Source organism: Cydia pomonella, chromosome 18, assembly GCF_033807575.1.
Source record: "Cydia pomonella isolate Wapato2018A chromosome 18, ilCydPomo1, whole genome shotgun sequence".
Taxonomy (NCBI): domain Eukaryota; kingdom Metazoa; phylum Arthropoda; class Insecta; order Lepidoptera; family Tortricidae; genus Cydia; species Cydia pomonella.
Window position 1 is genome coordinate 9,100,807 of NC_084720.1, and position 21,454 is coordinate 9,122,260.

A 21,454-nucleotide genomic window follows, 5' to 3' on the forward strand; every position below is an offset into this window, starting at 1 on the left:
AAACTTATTATGGTCAGCTACAAACTGCTTGAAGACCTAGGTGCATGAAGCTCAGTGGCGGGGCAAGACGAAAATTTAGTGTGAGCAAGGTACATATAGCGAGGCCCTCTGGAGAGGTACAAAAAAATAATTTTAAATTTTTACGTTGCGTCCGAGTTGGCGCGTCGGCCGGAGCCAAGTGCTCCGGCCGACGGCCCTCAGAGGCCCTACCGCGAACAGCGAAGTTCGCAATTTGCGGGCACCTTTCGTTGTCACTCAAATTACGCCTTAATTGGAATAAAAGAGAAAGATGTCCGCATTTGCGGCTTCGGTGTTCGCAGTAGGCCCTCAGGGAAGAGCGAGATCGAATTTTGGCGCCCTTGGTTGAAGTGTTTTACCCAAATTGCAGTTAAATAAAAGCCGGCCAAGAGCATGTCCATGCGCAGTTTAGCGTCCCTTAGTATATCCATCCACATCCACAATAGGCTGCCTTAAAAAGATTTACTAAGGGAACATTTTTTGTGATAATTCATAAACGGATTAATATATCATGTTGATTGTTTTGTTGTGAAATAAGTAAAATAAAATAAATAAAATGTTCCTTCACTATAGTTTTGAATGAAAGATTTTCGTTTATTTTTAAGACGTAAGGAAACAAGGCCAGGGGCATGAGGACAGAGGTTATAAAACCAAAAGCCAAGTGTGAGAATGGCTGAAGGCTGATCTCCTCATAGGGTTGAATGCTTAAAGCTTTCCTGCGCATTCATGAGAGGCCTAAAGACAAGCATCGGTAGAGCTGAGATCAGACAAAAACCAATCGCTGTTTTAAAAAACTATATAGCAGGTTGCCCAGAACGTCGGATCGGACCTTCCGTTCGAGACCCAAGGCCGGGCTTACGAGCTAATGCCATGTTGATGTGAGACCGAAGGCCGAGCTTCGCATAAGGTCGAAGGTTCAAGGCGTCCGATTCGGCATTATAAGCTCAATGTGATCTCAGCTTTTCTGCTGCTCGATCTTGTGCGCACTTGCTGGTATACTTCGGGGTTCAAGGGGCGTCGAACTTGACCTTCAGGCCTTTCTCTTTTTATAACTCTTTGAAAGTTAGGTCGTTATGATCGCGGCTCTTCAGTAACTCGGCCTTCAGCCTCGGTATGTGCATTTCGGGATTATGGTCCTACGTGGAACGCGCCTTGCGGCTTCTTGGGGCCTCGAGGCTCATCTCCTTCATCACGCTTGCGCTCTTTTTGCTCACAAAAAAGCGCACCTCGCTTAGATATTCCGCGCCTTCGGCTTTATAAGGAACTCAGTTTATCTTTTGTGTAGACAAAAATCTAGCCTTCGGGTCATGTTCGATTTTAATCTTCGTGCAGCTCGGCCTTCGTCTTCGCAACGAGATCAATAGTGTTGTTCGTCGAGGGCCAGAATCCCCATCATGGCGTCCCAACACAGAATTTTTACATTTTGTATATAGTGGCGTTGTGGTGAAACGTTACATTTCGCCTTTTACACGAATAAACATTCTACTAAAAAATACCATGCAACTTCTTTTCAAATGGCGTAAGGTAAGTGGTAGATCTATAAGTTATTAGTCTTGGAGGATTTAACAACTGAAGTCGCCTTTAAGAGCTTACCTCTCTGTGTCGAAAACCTTGGCTAATGGGCATATGTATTGTATGGACTAACATTTATCTGACATGGCTATTAGTATGTTGTGTTACATACAAATAGCCATTTATTTGACATGCCCCTCCCCCACAAAAAGTCTGCAGTTGCTAAATCCTCCAAGTTATTAGGTATCAAAATTAAGAATGCAAATTACAATTCTCTAAATATGAAACCAACTTACATAATTGAACAGTTTTATTACAAAATAATTTTGATCAACTAAACAAATTCTTAACAATCAATCATCAGCATAACACCGATATACTAAATCAACAAGCTCATTTTTCTTCAAACCAGTTATGGCTGGTGTATTTTTAGACTTCAATAGTTCCCTTAATTCTTTAACTGTATAGTCCTGCACTTCTTTATTACTTAACCTATGTTTCAATATGGCTTCTGCATCCATGCCCTCCAACCTTGCTTTCTTTGCTGCAGGTCCAGAGCCAGAAGGTCCAAATCTTTTTGTTGCTAAAGGATCAAAGGGCCCAAAGATTTCTTCAAATAAGTCTGCTTTAACATCTTCAAATACTTTTGGCTTTGGCTTTGTTGTATCTTCAAATGGTTCAACATCATCCTCTTCCAGTGCAACAGCTTCCACGGCTCGCATTAAAGACTGTGTTTTCGGATTTGCAAACAAATTGGGATGGTAGTAAAACTTTACTGTGTTTAATACATCCTTCATAAAAGACTTGTCAACACTGGAGACCTTGTGATCTTCATCATCATCAATGATTGGTACTTCTCTTACATTTTCCATGAATGGGAGCTGAATGACATCAAAGCCCATTTCAACATCATTACCCAAGGCATTTGAACATGGGGACAGTGCTACAATCTTTGGCCTAGAATTGACTCTGGTGCATAGTACACAAATAGCCACCATGGACATCTCTAAACATGCTTGATAAAGAGCTTTAAATGCTACAGTAGAGCCTTCTATAATACTTTCATTAGGGAAAAGGAAGTGACAAGGCTTTAAAAACCACTTCTCTTTGCAAAGAACATGTGATGGTTTGAACCCCAGTAATTTCATCATAGGTGGGCCAAAAGGATTCTTTAATGACTTCATCTCATTGTCAGTGAATTCTACTCTCTCTCCACCATATTCCTGATAATGCAGTAATTCTGATTTCAACAATGGCATTTGAACAGTTCCATCACCATCAACATCCATAGCTTCACCATTATCTGCTCTTTGAGTAACTTTTACAGTTTTTGTGACACTTGTTAAAATAGCATTGTCTGCCCGATTTAAAGCTGTAGTTTTTTGGTACTGATGGGTTTTACTGAGGTTATAAACTCCTACCCCAATTGAGAGCCCATCTCCAATAACAAAGCTGAGCTTAGCAACAGCAAGATGCCTGTCTGTTTGTTGATGCATTAGTTGCTCAACATCTTTGCACTCCCAAACTGTTTTTGGAATAATGACACCTTTCCCTTTACTTGCTTCAAATAAGAAATTTTCATAGAACTTGTCTATTTTATAATCTAATTGGGAGATGTTAACAAACTTTACTTCAATATTGGAATCTACTAAGTCATTAACTCTTTTGATAGTTGGTTTCTGATCAGAAGCTATTGGTGGTTCATCAAGCCTTGACAGAATTAAAACTGTGCGGGAAGAAAGCAGTTTCTTACAGTTTGCAAACATTTTGCTGCAGTGCCACAAAACATCTGACATTTTAAATTCTTTTGCCTGCTTTAACGTGTTGATTTCTATACTACGGAGTTTCTTGAAGTCTTCCAGCGAGGGAGTGTTCAATGGGCAAACGTCGACGACGCTTTTTATTCCAAAAGCGGAAGAGTTCGAATCTTCTGTGCCATACAAACAAACACCAATATGGTTCGAGTTTGCTAATCTCAGATTATGCCGGATCAGCGAACAAGTCGCCGCATGTGCGGCCTTTGCTGTGCCGTATTTGGAAGGATCGTAGACATTGATGAGCACTATGCAACCAGGTACACCTCGCCACGATGGTACATTATCCATTTCTTCATCAGAATCCATTGTTTGAGTTTAGAATGAAGTTATTGAAGTTTAACGAATCTTAGAATACTGCGTCTTGCGCCACAAACAAAAATGACGTGATTCGGATTAAAACGTAGTGATTATATGCTCTTTGATTCGGATTCGCAGTGAGATGACATTGACACTCAACAAATGTCAAGTTGACATTTGTGATGTGTATGTAGAATGAGCCAGCGTGTTTTGTATTACCTCAAATAGCTTTAGTTTTGTGTCGTTTTCCGTTTCACGGAATAGCGGCACATCGTTAACAATATTTGAAAAGTGTAGATGTAATTGGCACTTTAGTAGGTACGGTACAGTCTTATTAGGAAACTAGACTGTTATATACTTACTTTACTCTTTGCTGTAGGTGTATAATTTAAACCTACGCGGTTGTGGTAAAACCATGTATGTTGAATCAAATGTCATGCAATACCTAAAAGTGTCCCATTTTCATGAATTCCAGGAAAACTGGTTTGATGCTTTTCTGCGCATTTGGTATTTGCATTGCATATTTTATATGAAGGCCCCCAACAAGGTTGTCTTTGTGGAGATCCATGGGGGAGGTCTATGTCCAGCTCAGCAGCTCCAGCGATGCCTTCCAGTGTACATGATATAAATTTTTGATATTCGGTATATGTTTGCCGTACAGCAACGGCTTGTCGGACTTTTCGTGGGTTGTTTTCACTGTTGTTATAGGTAGGTAGTTAGGTTTCCATAAGTCACATTATTTAATTAATCTGGGAGCAACTTTTAATTTTTGGAACTGTATATAATAGTTTATTTAATAACTATACAGAAGGTGGCTGGCGATATCACCGATCGTCACCGCAATACTTATTTATTTTTTTAATCTCATCTAGCCAATCGGTAACTGGTTAAAGTTAAATGGAACGTATAATTTGGCTTAATCATCATCGGTCGATCTAGTTATCAACTGCACGCGATTGCAACCAATTGCATGCCTTTTGTTTTCTGAATGCGAGAGAGCGAGTGATAGGTATTACAAGGTTGACGTGGAGTGTAATTAGTGTGTCAGGGAGGCACCGGGTGGCCACGGCCGGCGGGCGGCGGGCGTGCGCACTGGAGCCGGCGCGGCAGGGCTGCGCGATCCGTCATTCGTACGCGGGCCCACGCCGCGGCGCCATCTCGCATCCTCTGTAACAGCGGCCGGTCTCGCACGTGAAGCTCGCGCGTGGCGCTGCAGCGCGATCCTCGAGCCGGAGCCAGCACGCGTGCGCGAGCGAGCGCGTGCGCGCGGCGCAACTGCGCGCGACGACGGGCCGCGAGCATGCGAGGAGCACGGCGCTGCCGCGCGTAGCGAGCCAGGCCGTGCGCGCCATCGCCATGGGCTGCGCCTCGTCCGCCGAGGAGCGCGCCGCCATCCAGCGCAGCAAGCTCATCGAGAAGAACCTCAAGGAGGATGGCATCCAGGCTGCGAAGGACATCAAGCTGCTGCTGCTGGGTTGGTTCTCTGTCCCTCTCTAGCTGTTCGTGCGCGCGCACGCCGATATCGACTGCGGTGCTCGCGCCGCCGGCACGACGGATCTTCAGATGCATAATGACAAATATTTGTTATTTCGTGAGTTTCACGTGGCAATTATATCTTATCTTGGCTGACGGATCCTTAAGCAGAATTCAGGTGCCTTGTCTAGTATATTTTTTTTCCTTGAATGGATATTTTACACTAGTAAATTTCCACTTGAAAGTGGACCAAATAAATCTCCTCTACTTACCTATGCAAACTAACTCTAACGGATTTATAACATTTCGCACAAGTAACATCGCAAAGTAGGTTCTGGGGAAATTTCATAACACAATTGATATAAATACAATATACTGGATTTAATGATTTATAGATATAGTAACATTAATTCTATTAATAGGTGTTAACAACAAATTGAAATAACTCTTATATTCGTACTTTTTATGTTGATAGGTAAGTAATATACAGGAAGCTTAGGACGTTAACCACATCAACAGGTTATTTATTGATCTTTAGAAGCTCAAGTGTCAACCTCAGCCGTGGTGGTTAACCAAGACCACCAAGTAATGTGATGCTTAGATTATCTACTTAGTCATGAAATGAAACCGACAGACAGATGTGAGTAAGTGGGTATGGATGGTTTAAGAAAAAAACCTTAGAAATTGCTTTTCTATTCCTGGATTCAGTACTTAGGCTTAAGGCTTAAAAAAAGCACATTGTAAGTATAAAAGATGCCTCCAGATATGTATTTCAGGATTTTTAATATTAAATCATCCCAACCCTTTAAATAAGGGGATGGAAGATTGAAATAAGCAACTTACAAAAATAATTGAAATACCATCATAAACATTTTCATGTAAAATGTTGCCAAGTCGAAACCATAAGGCTCGCACTGTCAAAAAGTTATCAGATCTCTTATAGAGCCAAGCTTCTAACTCTACAAGCCCTAACTTCACAAACTACACATTAGTCAAAATATATGGCTTGGCAATTTGGCTACCGTCACATGAGCGTAAGGTGAAAAATTTGTTCAGTAGTCATTATTGTTCATTATGCAATACTTCTTGTAGTAACGAAACGGCCAAGCCACATATTGACTAAGGTGTAAAGTTTGTGAAGTTAGGTCTTGTAGAGTTAGAAGCTTGGCTCTATAAGAGATCTGATAACTTTTTGACATTGCGAGCCTTATAGTTTCGACTTGGCAACATTTTTCATGAAAATGTTTATGATGGTATTTCAATTATTTTTGTAAGTTGCTTATTTCAATCTTCCATCCCCTTATTTAAAGGGTTGGGATGATTTAATATTAAAAATCCTGAAATACGTATCTGGAGGCATCTTTTATACTTACAATGTGCTTTTTTTACTGATTCCCCATCAAACTTCAGCCCCCTTTTCCTCCTAACGCTCTTGTCCTCCCCCTTTTCACCCTTACGGGGCAAATTGAAAACTATCTTTTATCCTTCCATATAACAAAAACTATCTACATACCAAACTAAATCTGTTCATCGGTTATTGATTCCCCATACAAAATTCCCCATACAAATTTCATGTTTTTGAATTTTTTTTGTTGTTTGTGTACTAATACTATCCTACATATCAAATTTTAGCTTCCTAGGACTTCAGGAAGTACCCTAAGGGTTTTGATGATCATCAGTGAGTGAGTGAGTCAGTGACGAAATTGGGTTTTTTTAGATATGAATACAATCTAAAGTATGAGAGCTATGCAATTGAAATTGTTTATGCTAAATAAGTCCACTATTGACATTATATCCCGAGAATTTTGTTTATCTGGTATAATCCAAACCCAAGTTATGAGGGTCCAAAAAAAACGACAAAGCGCTTCGAAAAAAAGTGGTAGTGCCCTCTTGCGCTTCGCTTTGCTCGTCTTGGCTTATGATTAGTTCAGTCTTCCAAAGGACCACCTAGTTTGTGAAAATCAAATGGAGTCCCTTTCTATTTTGACTTGACACGGCTGCTAATCATAATCATAACTGACTGATGACTGATTACGTATGTAAAGTACCTATATATTAATACATATTATATATCGTTTGTTAGAGTAGGTATAAGTAATTTATGCATGCGATACACATGACATTCTTAAATATTTGCATGTCTTTGTGACAAAACATGTAGTTCCTTTTTTATATGTATGACCTTTTGTACCATCTTTTAGCAAATAAAAATCTGATTCTAATTCTGATTCTGATTTGCAGTCATATTAGAACGAAATCGTTGATTAGCCTGATATGTGTAGTTGCACTTCAAAATTCTGATGCCTTTCAATGAGGAGTTACTACTGACATTCCAATTGTTAGCTCTATTTGCTGATGAGATGTACAGTCAGCATTTAATATTGCAACATATGATATCAAGGATTTGTTGCAATATGTTTAGCCACTTAGATGATCCCTATTTGTTTCACACTGACTGCTCATATCTGGCAAAGACACTTGCCAACTTATCCACTAGTTTAGCAAACACCTTAATCGATTCAGTAGTCAGTATTAAAATTTAAAAAAAGACAGAGAGACTTTATAATAGAAAGTGCAAGTGCATCTAAGTAATTCCGAATATTTTTACCAAGTCTCATAAGTACGTTATCTCTTACAGTTTTATTTCATATATATGTTACAACGCAGCTCCTATTTCCTTTCTGATATCTAGAGGTATACCTATACCTGAAAAAATTATAGCGCTTTGTCGATGTTGTCCACTCCACTCCGTCACTGATATATCCAATTATCCACTCCTTATTTTTTAGGTTACAAAGTCTTTATTTACATAATATATATATACAGAGGTATTACTATTAATAACTAACTTAAATCTAAAATAGGCCGTTGAGGCATTGTAACTAGGATGCTGGCGGCATTTCCTCGTTGTATCGCAATGCTGATAGAGTCAGATTAAGCTATGTTGGCAGCGATTTTGATAACCCAGAGAGTGAAAGTGTTCATTATGAATATGAACGTCAAACTTCTATGTATTTGTGACGTTTGCTTAACACTCTTCGGTCAACAGTTACGTCAACTAGATGCTTCACGATTTCTGCAAAAAACTTGTTCGCGCTGAGACCCTATGGACCTAGAGTTTCAACACCAAATGGTACAAAATGGTCCTCTCTGCCGAGGCTCTTATATTTATTACGTTTCAAAATTTCGCCGATTTCCGCCGCTCCGCTCGATTTTACATTAGTCCGTTGGAGGTTAGGACGGTACCAGTATGTCTACGCAGGTAACATCCCACACTAACATCCGTTCCAAGCTCCAATGAACCAAGGACACCCCATCAGGCCTCTTTGCCGTCCTCCCTGGTAATGCCAGTCGGCTTAAGTAAGAAGAGCAGGCGCAAGAGACCGACGAATTAATGTCATTAAATGACGCATGTCTTGAAAAACGTCCTGCACTTTTTTGACAAGATAATCCATGGTGTCCCAGTCGGTCCACGTCCGTGCCACAAGAGCATATGGGTAGCGTACACACCAAAACCCCGAGTCGCTACTGTCGCCAGTCTAAGGGAGGTCATCCAAGAAAGTACTAGTATTATCTATGGATCAAAATCTTAATATACTTCGAGTTCAAGAAGACAAGGCGGGGGAAAGCCAATTTTGGACTAATTTAAAAACAATATGTACCATGGTTAGCAAAAAATGAATACTGAGTACAATAATTATGGGATGTTTGATTAATTTTATTTTAGTTAAGACAATTGTTCTCAAACTAGTTTCCAGTGATCTATCGTCGCTTAGATTCATGAGGTCAATATTGGAAATATGCATAGAGAATACAAGTATAGTATCTCAAATATGTCAATGACATCCGACATAACACTCCAACAGCATAACTTATTATCCCTTTCCACTTACATAGTTTGAATTTCAAGCTATAGGATATGTTATACCTGAAACTGATAAGTGCTTTCACAACAGATTAGCAGAATGCCAAAACTCAATAATGAATGAAAAATCAGGCCCATAACCTGCCTGCTGTTATTTCATTTCATTACTCATCCTTAGTTGCTTTCTATTATGCACAGAATAAGTAATAGACAGAGACTCTGTCCGCGGTCACAAAGCCACTTCACCATTAACTTTTTTCTGTTTTTATTTTCTCTGACCCCTTCCAATTCCCATTTTATTTAGAGCCTGATCTTATATTTCTGGTCGGACTTTACATAACTGTCCTTCAGGTTACAGTATCTCATATTCATACCTAATAATACCTAATACCATAGACGGGAATTAAATGTCCGCTGTGGTAGGATTTCACTAGATAATAGACATCTAATATCTACAGCTACAGGAAGAAGCAGTAAAAGTACCTACTCACCCTACTGAAAAACGTTCGCACTGCTGGACAAAGTCTTCCATCGATGATTTTCACAGTGTCTTTTCGTAGCCACATACAAATAATAATGTATATAATACATTACATTTATAACACCCCTCTTTTTGCATCGGGAATTAAAAATAGCCTGTATACCTATATCACTGCTGCTTGTTGACATGCTGACTGAAGAATCAAAGAGATTTAGATTCATTTATTTCTCAATAAGTAAGTACCTATTCCATGTTTTTATTACAATAGAATATAAAGATGAATACATATTAAGATCGTCAAATAATATACAGATTATAATCAACTATTACGTGATATAATCGTTTAGCGGATAGAGGACATATACAATTTCTATGTAAAAATTAAGTATTTTAGTTTAATTTACATGTTTGAGATGTCATGATGTTCTGATATTCATTATTGAAGTATTCCTTTACACTGTACACTGTCTTATCGTATAGAAGCGCTGGAGGCCTAGCGGTAAGAGCGTGTGACTTGCAATCCGGAGGTCGCGGGTTCAAACCTCGGCTCGTACCAATGAGTTTTCGGAACTTATGTACGAAATATCATTTGATATTTACCAGTCGCTTTTCGGTGAAGGAAAACATCGTGAGGAAACCTAACTAATCCCAACAAGGCCTAGTTTTACCCTCTGGGTTGGAAGGTCAGACGGCAGTCGCTTTCGTAAAAACTTGTGCCTACGCCAAATCTAGGGATTAGTTGTCAAGCGGACCCCAGGCTCCCATAAGCCATGGCAATATGCCGGGACAACGCGAGGAAAAAGAAAGACTGTCTTATCGTATCGAGTAACAAATTCTTTACTTGGAGACTGAAGGTGTTGATATTAGTTTCGGCTTTAATTTCTTTTGACAACTTATTGTACAATTGCTGAGCATTATCTTGGGGGATTTTTTAGCAATGTTCAATTTACATATTATTGGCCTCAGATTGTCTGGATACCTTGTTGGGCGTACACTGATATCCCTAGCACATACAAATTCACTTTGATTTTTTCTTACATATAATAATATCTCATAAATATATGTTTACACTGATGTTTAAATTCCTAGGCTTTTAAAATGGTCCCCACAACTATCTCTGACAAACCTAGACAGAATTAGGAGAGCCGCCCCACCTAAAGTGGGAATGAACTATGAACAAAGAAGAAAAAGAATACATATATAGGAGATTGAAGAATACGCCCGGGCACCTCGAGGTTTGCGCTGTAGGGCGTAAAAATAGGTAAAAATGGAACGCGACTACACGAAAATCCGCATTTTTAAAAAGTAAACGTGCACTTAACCACATAGGTAGCCAATAAGTAGGTATACCAACACTACACTAGATAGATACACTCGAACAATTTTATTTTCCCTACCCTTCTTTGTCATTTGGGTAAACACAGACATTCTCGTTATCAATACATTATGAATTTAATTGAATAATAAATAACACTTAAATTATCAGCCGTTATTTTACTCGCAAGTTTAGTAGGTATGTGACATCGTGCCGGCGAATATTTCTGTAAGTACCTATTTACCTAACTACTATATTCTGCTACGATGAATCATTCATATATTTTGTATTTTATTCATTACATTATTAAGATTTTCAAAAATTAAAACAAAAAATGTAATATTTAGTCGCATCCACAAGCGCATTGCTTTTTCTAGTCGTGCTGTTTCATTTCCAGTCGAATTTACTTTCAACGCATGTGTGAGCGAGCCCAAACGAAGAGTACCGAACGCACCCGAACGTCAGTCGAGCGGGGCGCGGTCGCCGTCACGGAGCGGAGCTAGCTTGTCATCCGGCCGCCATTATCTCATATTTTAAACGGATTCGTATTCAATTAAACTTCGGACTGCCGTTACGAGTTTTCAGTGTCGATACTATAGTACATTGAAGACAATCTCTGTGGTGTTCAGTTTGTTCGTGCTAAGTGTGTACGACTAGAATTGGGAGTGATAAGTGTTAAGTTAGGTTACTGTGTTGAGTATCGCCGAGTAGAGAACGGCAATTATCGTCGCGTAGGGTGTCTCCGGTGGGGCCGGAGCGGCAGGCGGTTTGTGGAGCGCATGCAGAGGGAGCGGTGAGAGCGCGCCCGGCTCAGGGCGGCCGGCGGCCAGGCGCCAAGGCACAAGAACAGCTGCCGACATGGGATGCGCCCAGTCGGCCGAGGAGCGAGCGGCGGCCGCTCGCAGCCGACAAATTGAGAGGAATTTAAAGGAGGATGGCATCCAGGCTTCCAAGGATATCAAGCTGCTTTTGTTAGGTATATAAAGATTCTTTTAATTTGAAGGCACATGGCCGCACCCATGAACTTGCGACGCCTGTGACGCCGAGATATGGTTTACGCATTGGTGGCTGCTCCGTTATGTAAATGTTATCTCGGAAAGATCGCAACCCCGGGCTGTTTTAGAGGCAGCAACGCTATTTTGATGTAAGAGTATGATGCTACAGTTTGCCGGCTTTCTCCCGCCACTCATCAATATGCTGGTATGCAGGTATTGGTTCCGTATACAATCGAAAGTTGCTACTGATTTGACGCTTACGAAAGGTTCAAAGATTGAATTCCTGCTTTATAAAAGCACCAATGCTACTCGAAATTGCCTTGAAATAATAATAATAATACAAGTAACTGAATCCTTGAAAGCTTCCACTAAGCTAAGCTACGTTTGTATAAACCAAATGCATACAATTTGCTGAACTGCAAAAAGTAGTACAATCTTACAGTGTTTTAACAACATTGACAATTAATGATCTGCTCATTTAGCTTCAAAAAGTAATCCAATAATTTCGTTTTGGTCTCTAATATATATATTAATTCAATTGAGGAGCAGCCTCAAAATTAAAAAACTGCAAAATGTATAAATTAAGACAATGAATTAAAAACCTTTAATGACTTTACTACAGTTGTTATTGCAATAGCATAATTACTCAGCACTTTATAATTGCAATACCTTGGGACTTGAGCATTGGAATTCCACTAGCTTCTACCATAATTTAAGTTCTAAATGTATAATTTTTGATTGCAATTGAATATAATAGGTTTTATTTATATCCTATCATTATCACTCAGTTTTATTTACGTTTTACCTTTTGTAACAACACTTTTACTTATTAACAAATTGTAAGGAGTGAACAGGTTAGGTGACTCATAATTGGTAGTATAATTCTTAATCCATGACTCAACTGAAGTTATTGCTTGTTAGTATTGGCCTAATTTTTCAAATAACTGGAGCCCTACAGTTTCTAGTTTCATACAAATTATAGATTTATATGGTTTCTAGGCAGAAAATTGAAACAAACAAAAAGTAGTTTTTAATCATACTTTATTATTAATTAAAACTTCCTTCCATCTTCGTTTTATGTCCCTGTTGATTTTCCAGCCGCATCTACTCCAATTCTTGTCACATAACTTTCATGTTCTTCCTTGAAATTGCCTCTCTATTCTTTCCAATATATAAACTATCAAGAGAGATCATATCCTACAGAGCAAACATGGCCAACTGGTTAACTATGTAGTTATCAACAAGGTGCTATGACCTTAAAAACTCCATCATTTAAACAACGGTTCTCTTGTCCTGCACCATCACAAATTTTCATTTATTAGATATTTTATTTTATGCATCATTTCATCTCATTACATTTGCATCTAGAACCATAAGTTTATACTACCTTACCATCTAAAATTTTTATTAGATATTTTATTTTATGCATCATTTCATCGCATTACATTTGCATCAAGAACCATAAGTTTATACTACCTTACCATCATAAATTTTTATTTATCTGTTATTTGATATTTTATTTTATGCATCATTTCATCTCATTACATTTGCATCAAGAACCATAAGTTCATACTTATAATTCATTTTGGGTTTGTCCAATCTTAAATATTGAGCTAATTATAAGTATAAATATTTGGGGACAATCTTACACAGATCAACCTAGCCCCAAACTAAGCAAAGCTAGTACTATGGGTGCTAGGTGACTATATACATATGTATATAGATAAATACATACTTATATACATAGAAAACACCCAAGACTCAGGAAAAAAATATCTGTGTTTATCACACAAATAAATGCCCTTATTGGGATTCAAACCCGGGACCATCAGCTTCATAGGCAGGGTCACTGCTCATTAGGCCAGACCGGTCGTCAAAATTATATACTTGTCTATATTACCTCTAGCAACCAAGACATCAAAACTTGTCAAGAAAAATGCAATTTAGAATTGTCTAAATTTTAAATATATATATTTATATTAGAATGGAATGGGAGACCTTTTTATAGGCCTCTAGGTGCCCAGAGGATAAAATTTTAGTTTCTCTCACAATGATGGGTCTTACTTACCCATATAGGTATGCAATATTATCAGTTTGATGGATACACTTCAAATTTGAGGTAACCTTGCCTAATATCAGCTGCCCCAATAAAAGTAAAACTTCCGTGGTAAATCTGTAAAAAAGGCCAAAGGGTACTTATTAGAAAGGCCATAAGGTCTGACCCTAATATAGCTATAGTTGCTAGAAAAGTTCCTATAGTGAAATTAATGTATAAAAGCTTATATTTCCAGGAACTTAACACTTGTAGAAAATGCTCTTAACAGTATAGTTAGCTCCCTATTTTCATAGATAATTTTCAGGTACATCCTATTTGTCTTCAATTAAGGTTAGTGGTGAAAACCCAAGTAAGTAATTTAGAATAGTCTTCCTTTGCTATTTACTACTACTATTGTCAACACAACTTCAATGGCACATCACTTTTTTTTGTTAAAACATATAAATTAATTTAATCAGAAATTTGTTCCATAATTGATATATTACAAATGATGACTGACTCAGAATCTCATATTCACCTATTCATATATCAAAACTAGCATTAGGAAACTAATCATTCTGTATTTCTACCATTTCTGGATCTGATTGATCATCATATCAGGCAAACAAAGGCCTCTCCAGGAATATCTTTCTGATCAGAACTTATGTGATGAAAAATATGTGCATAACTGACTGAATTCTTTCAAATATTTTTACGAAGTAATGATGGAGGCCTAATCACATATCTTTCTTTTCTTAAATTAGCATTTTACCTGATTACTTTTGAACAATTACCAGTGTGGCTATTTGTTAAATAATGTATAATAACAATTCTCCCTGTAATTTAAAAGCTTCACATTTTGAGCACTTTATGCTGTTTATGTATTTCGAACTAAGTATTCTAAGCGCCTGTTTAGTGGATTCTGTCTAATGGGAACCTTGCAATAAATCCCTTTTTTCTACCTTACATGGTGTGTTGATAATTCCTAAGAATCTTATTATTCTAATTTTAATGTAGGTAGGTATATAACATGATAAATACTTGGGTAAACTTTTATCTGTAATTAGGTCACAAGGCTAATTGATAAATTTGATTGTATACATCAATAAAGAATAGCCATAAGGAACTCTTTAGTTTGGTTTAAGTCTTAAAACATAACAGGAATTCCAATGCTCCTTACTTTACTTTTACCTCTTTACTTTTTAGGGTTCCATAGCCAAATGGCGGAACCCATGGATTCGTCATGTCTGTCTGTCTGTCCGTCCGTATGTCACAGCCACTTTTTTCCGAAACTATAAGAACTATACTGTTGAAACTTGATGAGTAGATGTATTCTGTGAACTGCATTAAGATTTTCACACAAAAATAGAAAAAAAACAATACATTTTGGGGGTCCCCTTAGAACTGACACTCAATTTTTTTTCATAAAACCGATACGTGTGGGGTATCTATGGATAGATCTTCAAAAATGATAATGAGGTTTCTAATATCATTTTTTTCTAAACTGAATAGTTTGCGCGAGAGACACATCCAAAGTGGTAAAATGTGTGTGTCTCCCCCCTGTAACTTCTAAAATAAGAAAATGATAAAACTAAAAAAAATATATGATGTACATTACCATGCAAACTTCTACCGAAAATTGGTTTGAACAAGATCGAGTAAGTAGTTTTTTTTAATACGTCATAAATGGTACGGAACCATTCATGGACGAGTCCGACTCGCACTTGGCCGCTTTTTAAATCTGTTCCATGGTTCTATACTTCAGTTAAAGGTTGTATATACATATTTAAATCATTCCTGAAAAAAAAAAAACAAATCAATCTTAGAGCACGTTAAAACACTAAATGAGCCTATTAAAGCCTAGAGCATAGGTTACCCAGTTATTATAAAAACATGTTCTAGTGCAACATGTACTTTACGAGACCAAGATCATTTATTTTTTAGGATTGAAATATCTGTTACGATTTTTGTATGCCATATTCAGTCCATATTAGGTGTGCTAGTCCTATTACACACGGTGCTGTACGCCACACATGTCAAGGGTCTCATTCAATCGCGTCACGAGCTCAGGAGAGTTATTCTCAGGTAAACCAGTATCTATAAGTCACTCTGCTGTCATCCTATAGCCAAAGAGAATCGTTAAAATATCAAAAAGGTACAGTAGGCCCTAAAATTAAGGCCCGGCTTGTATTTCTGCTAGACAGCTGTCTGCTAAGCCCATCACAGACGGAGCGATAATAAACCAAAAGATATCTTATAGCAAGGCATCTTACGATATATTTTACGTACCATTTGACAGAGTTCACACACGAACACGAACGATATCTTATAGCAAGGCATCTTAAGATACCTTGCGATTTCGGTATATTACGATGTATTTTGGTATATTTCGTCTCTCTCACAATGCAGGTACTAGACAGACAGTGATATATATTTTGGATCATTTGTGTGTGTGGTGCTTAGCTATAATATGTATATCTGTTGGTATCTTACGGTATATCAATATATATTATCGCTCCGTCTGTGACGAACTTTAGGGTAAATAATTATATTGCTCTCTCAGCACATACACAGCTTCCCGCTCTTGCGGGTCCTGACCGTGTCAGTAAATTCTAATTATACAGTACTATGTGATCTAGGTTTAACGATTGATTCAATTCTCTGGATCACATTTAGGGAATGTTCCCGGGACTGAAAGAGTATGTCTAGAACCAGGAATTCCCTGTTCTGGGATTGAGTTTGTATAGAAAACTAGTCGTGAACACACGCTGATCACATTACATTGGTGCGCCTGGGAACTGGGCTCGCCCTTGTTCGTGCAATGAATATGAATACGAGTACACGATCAGATCCTTTGCTGGTAGTTAATTGACGTGTCACGTCATCATGTCGTGCTGGCCGGTGCTTGCCGAGGGCCTACCGCGAACCACGTTCGACGTGTTTGCCTCCCTGTCACACTTACGTACAAATTTACAAGTGCGACAGGGAGGCAACACGTCGAACGTGGTTCGCGGTAGGCCCTCTGTAGGGCTAAGATGGTCGGCTCTTTATCATTTGTCAACATGCTTGTCACGTTCTAACAAGTATGTAAGCGTGAAAGTGACGGGCATAGTGACAAGTGATAAAAATGGAACCATGCTGCCACTGCTGGACTTGTTTATATCATATGAGTTACTAAACACTTTTCAAAATAACCAGTCTAAATTTGATCTCTGATTACTTGTATTACTATGAAGCTTGAGGTCAAGTAACCCTAGTTTTAGCACAAAGTCTAAGTTTGAAGATACTCGTAGATAGCCAGTATAAATTGCTTTTGTAACATTGATTCACACCATTATACTACGGTATCAGAGGTGAATTGAAAACGTTAGCCTAATTTAACCTACCTATTAAAAAGGTTACCTATTCGAATAGTTTTTCCTTGATCAAACACCAGGTTCACAAGTGTCGGTCGTGTATGACGTATTTCTGTTTCACTTAGCAAATTTATTAATAACTTAGTGACCGAAAGTTCATAAAACGCAGTGGCTACGAATTAGCCTAAGTACTTATTAAAACCCACCTGAATAACGTTCAAGTTTTCTTAATGGCGTACATAAAAGTACTGTGAAGTTCTAGATTATCTATAATGGGAATACCAGGAAGAAACCAATCAAGTTGGCCTTCAGGTTCTTAAAAGATGTCAAGGGAACGTGATTAAATGATTGGATATTAATTAATGCATGCATGGCATTGTCATTTTTTTTTGTCACGTCTTCGTCGTCCTCTTGGAATAAAGAGGAACACAAAAAATAGTAGAACAATTAGTATGGCAAAGAAAAAAAGGTGAAACCCAGATTTCAAATGTAGTCGCTACGTAACTTGACGCGATACACTCAATATCCAGCCTTAAACTTATTAAAAAAATATGTAATCGATTTTTTTTACAAACTAAAAGGGGTGTTTTTATCATACTAATTTAAATATATTTTTGTATGACGCGTTCTAGGACAAGCTATTAGCAGTATCTCAAGTTTGATGCGTTTCTTTGTAAGCGAAATAGCGGTATCTCAAATATTAGGTGTAATGGTACAATTTTTGTATAATTCTGATAGGTCAATAAAATCTATGGTAAAAATACGTTTAAATAAGTTTTAACGGGTTATTCCCACTAAGTTACCACCAAGTTGTTACCATTGGTAACTACTGGGATTTTTTTCCACTGGGAAATATTATATCATATTAACTATTAGATTATATGTTTTATTTCCTTTTTGCCATCAGCCTCGAGAATATGAGAGCATTTATCTTGTTAATTGTAAATTGAATTAATTGTGACGTTACCTATGAAACCTGGATCTTTTGTCAAGGACGCTTACGCCACACTGCGTAGCGCAGCGTTGTATTTGTATAGGAGCATCGTTGATAATGGCGTAAGAGCCATCGACAATAAAGTCCTTTTCAATAAATAACGTCTTAATTACACGACCGAACAAACAAATCAGTCAAAAACAGATTTTTGTTTTATCACTTTTAAGGCAGTTTGCTGAAACAGTAATAACGAATAACTAATTAACTTATAATTAATTCGACGTTTAATTATCTCTCTTTCTCTATATTTATACTGCTTTTATTAGTGTTGAATGCTAACCAAATTTTGGTGGTAACTAGTGGGAATAACCCGTATTAACAACTTTAAGAAGATTTTTTTTGAAGGTGCAAAAATACATTAACTAAAAGTCGATTCTCTCAAAACTTTTTGGCTTATCAAAAACTAAATAAAAGGAACTATGAATTGATTGTAATTAACTTACCTATAATATCTTTTTAAATATTGATCCTTAGAGAAAAGTGTTCGGAATGTTTTTTGTAGGAAATATTATGTGCAGTATTTATGTATATGTACGTGTTTTGCTACGGGCTACCTTTTAAGAGTTAAACATGTAGGTTTCTTGTAAAAAAAATATGGTAATTATTTATGTAGAAGACATTTTTTTCTATGGGTCATACTTTACAAATTACTTACGAAAAACTAAAGAAAAGGAACCTTCGAATTGATTTTAATTAACTTTCTCTCTTTAATATCTTTTTAAATATTGATCCTTTCAAAAAGTGTCCTGAATCTTTTTTGTAGAAAATTTTGTGTAGATTATTTACGTTTAACAAGGTTTTTTGCTATTGGCCACCGTTTACGAGTTATTTACGAAAATATAGAAAAATGGAGCATAAAATTGATTTTAATTAACTTTCCTGCTATATTATCTTTTTATTAAATGTTGATCTTAGCGAAAAAGTGTACGAAATCCTTCTTGTAGGCAATTTTATACAGATTATTTGCTTGAAAGAACATTTTTTTGCTATGGGCCACCGTTTACGAGTTATTTAAGAAAAAATAAAACTGGGACCTTTATACTTAAAACATTTGTAATTAATAATTCCGTGTTTGTTTTACATAATTGAAGTAATAATTGCTCGCAAATGTGTTAATTTATGAATCTTAATATTTGTGTGTACCGTCTGTGCCCAAACAAACATTAAAATCATACTGAAGTAATCTACATAAGTATCTAAATTTCCCATTCAGAACAACACTATAGTGCATTAAGCACGAATATGAAATCAGGAGACAAGGCGTTGGTGATATCTACAGGGTCAGAGATCGGCCGCTGCCGCCGAGCCAATTGATGACAACTGGGGTCACGATGCCTGGACCTATACTTTTCACAACACTTATCTATCACTATCTCAAGTAAACCAGTGCAAACGAGATCTCGAAGACCCTTCGTTTTTAAAGGATCTCTAGGTCAAGATATAATAGAGAATAGGTAAGGTGTTTCGTGAATAACGTAGCTGTATTCGACAGGGCTCGTTTTGCGACACCCACGGTTGTCACGGCAATTATGATTTGCTCTTAATAGACCACTTAGCATTGAATCAAAGGTAAATGCTTGCGGTTCAATCTAGCTAATTTGAGTAATCTCTTAAGGTTTCATGATCTTCTCTTTAACGCTATACAACTTCTTAGTTATATTATGGGTGAATTGCAAAAAAAAAAAGTTATATATCTCCATTGTGTTATGACAATTAAGCAGTTTCTATTTAAGTTTCACGCATGAAAGTATGTTGGCGTATGATATAAACTCATACGTGTATGAAATAAGTACAGTTAATACAATAAAATACAATTTACATGCTTAATTTTCGTAACACAATGGAATCAATTAACTTACGACTAATTACAGATCCTTTACTACGTACATTTTTGTAGCAATTCGCTCTTGGGTAGGTCTGTACGTATTTTATAATATAAGCAGGTCAATTGGCAGGAATAACAGTCTTACCAACCAATATTTGTAAGCAGTTAGACCTAAAAACAGATAAAATACACATGTTTGATTCTCATTAAAGTACAGTAAGGCGATTAAGAGCCCGGTAACGATATTAGAGCAAAAATGTAAAATTGCTAGATTTAGCCGTTGAAATTGTAACCTTTTGAAAATGAAATGAAAACTCTTAATCGTCTATTTTAATTTCTCGCATTTAGTAACTATTATATGAGTAATGTTATGTAATAGACTGACAAAAGACCAAAGCGTAACAGGTAAACGATTTGTGATATTTAGCATTTACGTCTATACGACCCACTGAATTCGATTCGCGTATTTTATAGAAAGGCGTTTATTAAATAAATATGAATAAACAGCGTACACCGTTAAAATTTGAAAAACTTCATTAAAATTTGTTTACATGTCCATCTTTAAATGGCTACTTATATGTGTTATTTGAAAATTAAGCGTGTTCTCAATCCCCGGCCTCAGGTCGCGGATCTCAGATCTTGCGCGTTATTTATTTATTCTCCCGCTATTTTTAACCGACTACCGAGACATGCATATTGTGAACTGTTACAGTTTACATTCGTACGGTAATTAACTGCGTTTATATCATTGCGCGTTTTATTGCCGCGGGCGGTCGATCATCTCGACAGATTCGGACAACACAGGTTTGGATTCTGAATTCTGATTTGTCTTTTTTGTTCTGAAGAACGTTCTTGAAACTAATGTTTACAATTTTGGAATAGCTATTTAGCTATATAAAATGAATCCACAACCAGTGGCTCTATTGTCCATAATGTAACTGTGAAAAGCGGAGACTGATTTTGTTTTAGAGCTTCTGTGACAATGTGTGACATACCTACACACCCATGACCCTATTTAAATAACCAAAAATACACAATGTGAACTAAACTATGTTGTTGATATTATACTGAACTATTAAACTAGGTCCTCAATCCAATTACTGAACACATAAATTTCCAAAAGAAAAGGAACTTAAACTGCATACCAAATTGTCTGTTTTGCCCATTTCTAGTAAATCTACTAATTGATCAGCATCGGCTAATGCACGAGTGGGCGTTGGAATAGATAACGACATTACGATAATAAATCAGCTGATATGTTGGTCTGCTTGTATACGAACTGTATTAACCGCTGTCTTTGTTTCAGGTGCTGGAGAGTCCGGCAAGAGTACTATAGTTAAACAAATGAAGTAAGTATATTTGGCCAATACTTCAATTTTAATGTACAGTCACTTCTGAAAACATCGACACGATCTAAGTGCCAAAAATATATATACACGACTTTATGACCCATCTATTAGGGTAGTGTATA

General features: G+C 37.2%; 2 protein-coding genes across 3 annotated transcripts in view; one reads left to right on the forward strand and one right to left on the reverse strand.

The window, feature by feature from the left end:
• Positions 1-1,822: 1,822 nt before the first annotated feature.
• On the reverse strand, positions 1,823-4,622 carry LOC133527615 (ATP-dependent DNA helicase 2 subunit 1). Its single transcript, XM_061864692.1, has one exon. It carries the CDS (start codon positions 3,651-3,653, stop codon positions 1,884-1,886), a length of 1,770 nt encoding a protein of 589 aa, XP_061720676.1. The 5' UTR covers positions 3,654-4,622; the 3' UTR covers positions 1,823-1,883.
• A 237-nt stretch (positions 4,623-4,859) lies between these two features.
• The window catches only part of LOC133527618 (guanine nucleotide-binding protein G(o) subunit alpha), a 69,716-nt gene continuing 53,121 nt past the window's right edge, over positions 4,860-21,454 (forward strand). The window contains exons 1-2 of one of the 2 annotated variants that reach the window (XM_061864694.1): positions 4,860-5,118; positions 21,290-21,332. In XM_061864694.1, the coding sequence (XP_061720678.1) occupies positions 5,001-5,118; positions 21,290-21,332 (161 nt within the window). In that variant the 5' untranslated portion in view covers positions 4,860-5,000. Of the gene's footprint in view, positions 5,119-11,254; positions 11,755-21,289; positions 21,333-21,454 lie in introns of those variants that run through there. The other variant, XM_061864695.1, reaches the window with a different exon arrangement.

Bases quoted from the DNA above. Each gene is read 5' to 3' on its own strand.
- LOC133527615 (XM_061864692.1), bottom strand. From the start codon at position 3,653: ATGGATTCTGATGAAGAAATGGATAATGTACCATCGTGGCGAGGTGTA.